The following is an 8,354-nucleotide window of genomic DNA, read 5'->3' as shown; positions in this document are numbered from 1 at the left end:
TGGTTGATTGCCTGAGTTAATAGTTCCTTGATTAGCGTCTATTGTGCTGTTTGATGGTTCATCTTCGCTTCGATTGGAAATCAAACAGCAGTTGTTTGGTGCTCTGAAGCTGATTTCAGGGGCCACACAAAAGCAGCTTTGCATTGTTCACCCTGTTTAGTATGAGACAGATGTTTCCAGAACCTAGGCTGCAAGTTTTTTCTACATATTCAAATTCAAGGCTTTTTCTTTGCCTCTTGCAAAAACATCTGGAAGTTTGAAGGACTTAAGCAAATTGTGCAATTCAGGGCATATTTACTTTGGAGCAAGTGCCATAAGAACGTAATGTACTTGACCTAAATGTAAAGACTATAATTTGTTTATACTTTGAAAGAGTGTTATTATTTGTAAATCTGTGCTAGGCAATAAGCTTAAACTATAATCAGTTGGAAAAATTAAATCCAAGCTGAATTATATCAGTTCCTTTTAATATTAACAATTTAAACAACCTCCATGTATGAATCTAGATTGCTTATCTTCCAAATTTAGAGAAGACCAGTTTTAATCTGGTTTTCATGTACAATTTATTTCTGATATACTATTGTACACAGGACTCTGAGATGGTTTAATCCCCATGGGAGCAGATTACATGATGTGTATAAAGTAATTTGGATTTCTAATTCAATCAGTAAACATTTATAGAGTAATTTCAAGAAAGGCCCAGTATCATTGCTCCTGAGGAAACCAGTGCTCTGCTGTTGACAGACCAGCAGGTGAAAGTATCTGTGGAGAAATGTTTCTTATCCCCTCCTGGGAAGTCATTTTTTTTTCCAAGTAATGGTTGCAAAAAATAGAATCATTGGAAATAATTTATGCCCTCACGCTAGCTTGTATAAATTTTCCTTGGATGGAGAAGCCCAGGCAAAACAACATGGAATGAACTTGAAAAGATTCTTTCAAAAGGAAGGAGTCATTGCAACATGCCAGGCAACTGCTTAAGCTTCTTCATCTTCTTTCCACCCCTCCATAATTATTTAGGGGGCCGCAGGCCTGGGATAGTTTCTGGTACCAGATTCCCAAGACTGGAGTTCTGTCTGCAGCCACAAAAGAAATCTGATCAGGCTTTTGGTCCTTGGGTTATGTCTCTTGGATGCTATAAGGACTGCTGCCTTAAATGGACTGTGTCCAGCCACAGAAGGTCACTGGGTGACCTTGGGCCAGTTATCTCTCTCAGCCCAGCCTATCTCCCAGAAATGGTGTTGTGGGGATAAACTGGAGGAGGGGGCAGTATGTATGCTGTCATAAACTCCTGTGCAAAAGGCAGGATATGTGTCTAATAAATCAAAAGCTAAGTTTGATTTAAATGGATGATCTAGTTTGTGCTTGGAAGCTAAACAGGGTTGGGCCTGGTTAGTACTTGGATGAGAGACCTCCAGGGAGTTCTAGTGTGAGGGGCTAGACTGCGTAGCCAGAATCATCCCGGAAGAAAACAGTGGCAAACCACTTCTGTATTACTGCCAAGAAAACTATCTTGGTGTGTCCATGAAGTAAAAAGGAGTTGAGCTAGTCTCAAAAGACACTTGACCATGCATTCAGCGTTTTCCTGCTTCTGTCTCATTAAAAATTAAATTGCAGTGGCAACATTTGAACTTCTTGGGGCCACATTGGCTCAAAGAGCTTGTTCCATAGCATGCAAGGCCAGATCTAAGACAGAGGGTGACAGCAGGGTGCCAACAGAGATTTGCCTTGCCGTTCCTCAGACTCCCTCATCTACCTGACTTTATTGTTATAAGATTCTTTTAATTGAGAAAACAAGAAAGGAACAGCAAACTGGCATACTGCAAAGCAAAGCATCTACCATATAGAGGCCTTTTGTGAGATCTTAAAAGATAAACGTGTTGGTTGGCTACAGCCCAATGCCTTCTTTGGAAGTGTGTCCAGAAAAAAAGGCAAAGCTAAGTTGGCAGTACAACCTGGAGTATGAGAAGAGGTAGCAGGGGGCAGCTTCACTAGTTTGCCTTCTTCTAAAGGGTTTTGTGACTGGCCATGGCCACTGTGGCCCCATGCTGTGGATGGGCAGTCTTCCTCAGTGGCGGCTGATGACACATCCCCAAAATTAAAAAAGAAAAAGGCACCCACCCGCTAATCTCAATAAATTGCCCATTCCAGAAATAGTACAACTTGGCCATGCATTCAGCATTTTCCTGCTTCTTTTACCTTGCAATACTACATCACAGCTATAGAGACTGTGGTTCAAACAAAGAATACATTCTAAGAGGATCTCATTCACTTACAGAACCCAAATGGAATGTGATTCCTGGTAACTTCATGGACATATCCATGGACCTTTTCTGACAACAGTACAGAACTCATTTGCTTAAAAATCAGTCAATCACACATAATTCCTGTTCATATTAAAACTGTACCCTCCCCTAAGTTTATTCTTGCAAGTTAAATTAATTCTTGTTTTTTCCCTTAATTGAAAACTTTTCTGAAAGTATGAATTCACTGAAGGATTAATATCTATACCTTAACTGTTGTATAAGCGACAAGTAGGTTTTGTGTTGTCATATGACAGTTGTACCATGTTGGAATCATTCAGATATTAACACCTTGGGCATTTCATTTTCCCTCTTTTTTATGCTTGGGGTATATTGGAAACCTTAAATTAATATTAACAAACAAAACAATGCCTCCTCCACAGCCCACAGAAAGGTTGATGGGACTCTTATTTATCTAGAAACCAGCTTATTTATTTAGTAAGAGAAGAAATGTGACAGGAAGTGGCACCAGTGTGGAGGGAGGGAGGAACTACAACTTAGACCCCAATTTCACTGACCAGAATTCTCCCCTCCCCATTATGTCCATGAAAAACCTTGTCTGTGGGTTGAGGGCCCACCAGAAAAACATGGGAAAAGACAATGGGGCTACAGCCTGTAGAAACACAAATTGCACTTGAATGAATAAGAGACATGAATGACATTTTCATGACCAGTTGTAGATATAATTTAGTCACATTGATCTGTTAATCAAAAGCATTATATTTATTTTATATATTTGTGATCTCATTAAAATCCCAAAACAAGAAGTAAATACATCTTCAGTCTATTTCTGCCTGTAATAAGTATAATTAAGCAATTCATTTATATTAAAATTATTGTATAGTACATGCACAATAATAATTTTAGAAGTGTAATCATTGGCTGTTCATGTTTTGCAAATTGAGGGCAATGAGATTATGTTGTCGTTTAAAACACTGTCAATATTACTTTCAGAAAACTGAAAATTGAGGTATGCAAAAGTGGAATGAGATAAATTTTGCTAGTCCTTTTAGTTGCAGAATGTTGACAACAACAACCTTTGTTTTGGTATCTGTTTAAAGGACACAAGGGTTATGTGGTGTGGGTGTGTACATATATTTCCCATATGGATTTAAAATATACATTCATTCCTAGGAAGAATATATAAAATACAGAGTGCTCAATTGGCCAACCTACAAATCCAGTAACGTTCAGGACTTAGGCTGACATGGTAACATAGTCTCATTGCAACAATACACTTAAAAATTTCTGAAACAGTTCAAATGTGGCATCTTACTTCTCCTCCCACATCATTACCAAATACTCATAAAAGTAAGCCCAGTACCATAATTCTAGGTGCTATTGCCAGGCCCTCATATTTATATTTTGTTAAGGTTCCTCAGGAAAAGTATCCTGTCAAATGGACATCTCCCTCACTATAGTAAAAGTATCTTATAAAGATAGCTTCTAGTTAACAGGTCACCATCAAATAGTAACATTGAAAATATGAAGTCTCAATATTGAAAGTTGAATACATGCAATATTCTCTAATTACATAGACCTAGTTGTGTGCACCAGAGATAGTTGTGTCTCAAACACCGTAACAAATCAGAATCCACATCATATAAATATGTACAGACAGAGCTATATATTATGCAGAGAGTACCATAGAAATGTAACTTTCACTGTGGTGTTATAGATATGTAATACCACAATTATTTCAGTTCTCATTAAGAAAAAAATGAATCTTAAACTTATTATGAGAATTTCACAGTAGGAGGAGGCAGTTCTTTGCTTTTTTTCCCCTTGCTACCTTCTCCTTTAGAAAAAAAGGTTGCTTTTGTAAACATCTTCAAAGATATGATTCTATCAATATACCTTTAAAATTTATTCATAATGGTAAATTACTAACCAACATGAATAAAGTATATCATAACACAATAACACTTTCAGATAAAACAAGTATTTATTAAAAGAATGTCCTTTATAAATAATTTGTCTTGCATTTTAAACTACATTTTCGTACACAACAATATTTAAAAGTGCTGAGTATGGTAGGATAGTCAGCAAACGCCAGTGTAAACAGACCTTTTATTTTTCCTGCTTTGCAGAATTTTCTCTTACTTTTTTGCCTTTTTTTTTGAAAATCCCATTTTGTCAAACACTACAACAGTTAAAAGAGTTGCATAGGGAATAAAGAATAGCCCTTTTTTACAAAAGTCTTGTCTCCTGAATTCTGTATAAATTACAAAACCAAAAGAGCTTAAGAAATGGTTAGCGAAATTGTCCATGTCTCCCCACCCCGCCTCTAAGCATACAGATTTCAAGTATTGTAAGTAAAGTATTACATATGTTCCCCACCACACACACTTCTGCCCTTTGACACATGTTCAATAAATTAAATATGAAGAGGTAGTGAAAGAGGGAAAGGATGAGTCCCTTCCAAAACAAATGAATGGCATAATCACTAGCAAAGAAGGACTTAAGCTGGGGAGATACAGCTCTCTGGACAGTAGAACATCAAGAGATTCCAGTATTATGCTAGCATGGAGGTGGGGAGGATTGCTGACACAGATGTTTAGGACTAGAATGAAACCATCCAGTGCTTAATGTTATCTATGTACTAAGTCCTTTTGGCCACTGCAACCTCAGAAGGAAAAGTTTACAACCTTGTTCCAGCAAAAATTCCACTTCAATGAATGAGACTCAGCATGCTTAGTGAATACATCCACATTATTATGTAGACGAACTCAGGAATAATTGGCAGACAAGCAACTAACATTAGAGAACTTAATTCTATTTGTTTAACACCGTATCTTCATCATCAACAGCAACAAGAAGTTAACTTCAGGGAGAAGAATCAGTTTATAGAATGTTGCCAAGCATCAAGTCCAGAGTTGTTAATAATAATAATAATAATAATATCTTCAATATGTATCTGTTTTGTGGCCTCTTAAAAATTCATCAAAGAAAATCTCAAGACTGAGTACTAGTATGAATAGCTTCAAAAAAGTTTTTTTGCTTATTTTCTTTAGAAATTAGCTATTTCTTTTTAAAGTTGCAAGCATGTATGGAAATTGGGATTTTTTTTTAAAAAAAACATTAGGTAGCTACCTACAAAACTGAACCGGTGGCAAAGGAGGGGATCCCTTTCAATTCAGGGGACTTTTCAATTGCCCGTTGGCAATAAATGGGAGTTCCACAAGAGAAAAATAGCTTTAAGCCAAACCTGCATTCCTTCTAGGATGGCTTGTGCAAAAGATTGCCCCTGGTTAATTAAACTTAAGGTAAGCAGAGGACCACATATTATCTTCCTTTTTACTATACTTAGAAATATGGGGTTTTTTATTTGAAAAAGAAAAAAGAACACCTCTTGCCACTATTTTTGGGCCGGTACTGTAGGTTTGAATTTAACATTCACTAAATCTCCACAACTTTGGCCCATAAATGAACCCTTTAAAATTAGGAGGGCCGGAAGATATTATTCCTTAGCCTTTCCTTTAAAAATTGTGTTTCAGTTTGTGAAAAATGCACAAATTTTCCCTTTCACAGGATAGAACTTCAAGAAAAATGAATGTATAGACAAATGCTAGTCTTCAATGTTGACCAAAATGCTACATTTATGCATTTTTAAAAATTCACCTTTTAAATTAAAAACATAATTTTTTTAGCCTTGATTCTGTGTATGGAAGATTTTTTGTTTTGTTTCTTTTCTTTTGCTGAATTACATAACATTACACAACAATTTTAGATAACTGGATAGCCAGTCTTTAATAAATCCATTACAGTATCTGACATCTGAAATGTACATTGATTATCTGTTCTTATAACAATTATAAACAATGTCAGCTTGTAGACTGTCTCTCCATTTGATTTCTTTCATGTAGTTTGTGCTTTGATGTTTGTTGTTAGTTTTGACATTTCTGTAATGAAAATACCACAATTCTGGCAGTCAATAACCAGAGGAGTCCTCTGTTTTGAATTTTAAATAAATGATGATAAATAACATACACTTCTTGCTCTCTTTCTTGTATAGAAATGTTTGTCTGTCTTACATAGCAATGGATTTTCCTCCACAGAACGTGGGGAATAGCATTGCTAAACTTTAGGACTAATTGTTGTCCGTATGAGCATTTATACTGTGTCTCTCTTTTTAAAAAGCCAGAGTGTTCTCTGGTTCGCTCCAATAATCCCTGTGTGTGTGCCATAAGACCATATTGCACACAACGTTCTTAAATATAGATATAATTTATGTTGTTGGATTAAATATTGCAACAACTAAGTGATAAAGTGAAGCAGTTTTGCTTTGCACATGCAGTGTGAGGATACACAAGGAAACTCTTCATTAAAACGACAAGAACATCATTGTAATCTTAACTGCAGGTGTAAAAGTGTGTGAATAAGTGTGATTTGGCAAATCTACCTTCTTTCCCTTCCAAAATCAAGAATGAAAGACCTTGATAAATGTAGACAAAGACCATTGCGTGTATTTGTTTGCTTCACAGTAGCCTGAGTAGTGCCAAACTGTAGTTCTCCAGGAACTCAGTTCCAGATGTTATTGAACTACTAAGGTGAAGACAGATGTAATATAAAAAGAGAGCTCTCAGTGCATCCCTCAGCTCTGGATGAGCCCAGCTTCCCATCAGAATCCGCAGCTGAAATGGCAGCCATCAAGACCAATGAACTGAAAACTGGCATGGTTTCCAGTCTTATCTCTCTCCCTACCCCATTGTTTCCCTGTCCACCCCAAAACAAAAGGACGGATGAACACTTGGCCGTTTATCTATTCATTTACTGCCTTCTTCATTTAAAAAGGAAACTCTTCTTAAAGTGCAAAATTGTTCCAGCTATTGCAGGGGAGGTTTCTTGGTGACATCATGGGGGTGGGGGGCTCAGCAAATCAGCACCATGCACAGCCGGCTTCTGCTCCAAAGGGGCAGGACCGGTTTTTCCAGAGCTCGACCCTGGAGAGGAAAGGTACATTTTGGACTAAATGCAGTGAAGGTGCTTCCAGAGCAGCCCCGTTGCTTTAAAAATGTTACTTCTGTCTTCATCCTAATAGTCCTTCCCCCACCCATCCCCCAAAAGCTAAATCAAGATTTCAGCCCCCTAAATTATTTCTAAGTCTCAGAAGTAGAGCTCATTGTACTTTCAAGAAGAGATTTATAGATCTGAGAGTTCAAAAACCTAGGGAAAGAGTCTCTGTGCATTAATGTGTAGATTTGAAGTTGAGCATCTTCATACATATGAGGATTGGGGTCCAACAGATTTCTGTTGATGACTTCTCGCACCCGTGAGTCTAGGCTAACCTACAGAGGAGAGGAAAAGATGATGAAATTCTCACCTTGAGGAACTTACACAGATCAATCAACATAATTGTAGACTAAGTACAGCTGGACTTATTGGGACTTTTCCTATAAAGAATTATCTTCAAAAACCCAATTATAACTGATAGGCAATATGCATTATCCTGGGTGTCTTGAAATCAATGAAACCAAAATTAAATCTATGAATTTTACTTGTCTGAACTAAAGAGACATTTGCCTTAGTGTAACACCATTACAACACTGATGTTAAATATAATATCCTTTAGGTCCAGAAGAAACCATATTCCCACCAAAATCAAATTACCATTGAATCTTTAACTGGGAAATTTTTTTTATTTTCCTTGGCACCAAATACTATATTTTAGGTTCTAAAATTTTCAGTGTAATCATACACTGAAATAAAACACTAGTATTTATTAGAAGGCAATGAAGCAATGATTTTGAAATGTAGAGGCTAAACAATGCTGTCTTATCTAATACAATCTCTATTAAGTTAGTTAAATCTGCTCCATATGTTTAATATAACATGTGCAAGACAATGTAGGTAATTAATAATACGCTACAGTAAACAAAGAACAAAGTAATCTCTTAATGGATGCCAGAAGAAATTATATTAAAAATGTAAGGCTGCACTCCTAAACACTTTTACTATGGAATAAGCCCATTTGAACTATGTTTGGATCCAGAGTTTCCCTTCACAGGTAGAAAGAAATCCAGCAGTGCCTCCTGTTGAAAGAAATGGAAGGGT

The 8,354-nt window shown here is 36.7% G+C and overlaps 2 protein-coding genes across 5 annotated transcripts in view; one reads left to right on the top strand and one right to left on the bottom strand.

The window, feature by feature from the left end:
* MYCT1 (MYC target 1) overlaps window positions 1-8,354 on the top strand; it is a 202,400-nt gene that overhangs the window by 193,401 nt on the left and 645 nt on the right. The gene's annotated exons all lie outside the window — the stretch shown is intronic.
* Window positions 5,371-8,354, bottom strand: part of RGS17 (regulator of G protein signaling 17) — a 65,594-nt gene continuing 62,610 nt past the window's right edge. For all 4 annotated transcript variants that reach the window (XM_063308429.1, XM_063308422.1, XM_063308447.1 and 1 more), the window contains exon 5: window positions 5,371-7,588. In XM_063308429.1, coding sequence (XP_063164499.1) covers window positions 7,400-7,588 — 189 coding nt within the window. In that variant the 3' untranslated portion in view covers window positions 5,371-7,399. The remainder of the gene's footprint in view (window positions 7,589-8,354) is intronic.

This window comes from Candoia aspera, chromosome 1, assembly GCF_035149785.1.
Source record: "Candoia aspera isolate rCanAsp1 chromosome 1, rCanAsp1.hap2, whole genome shotgun sequence".
In the NCBI taxonomy this organism is placed as follows: Eukaryota; Metazoa; Chordata; class Lepidosauria; order Squamata; family Boidae; genus Candoia; species Candoia aspera.
The sequence above is the reverse complement of the archived record's forward strand: the minus strand, read 5'-3'. Positions and strand labels throughout refer to the sequence as shown.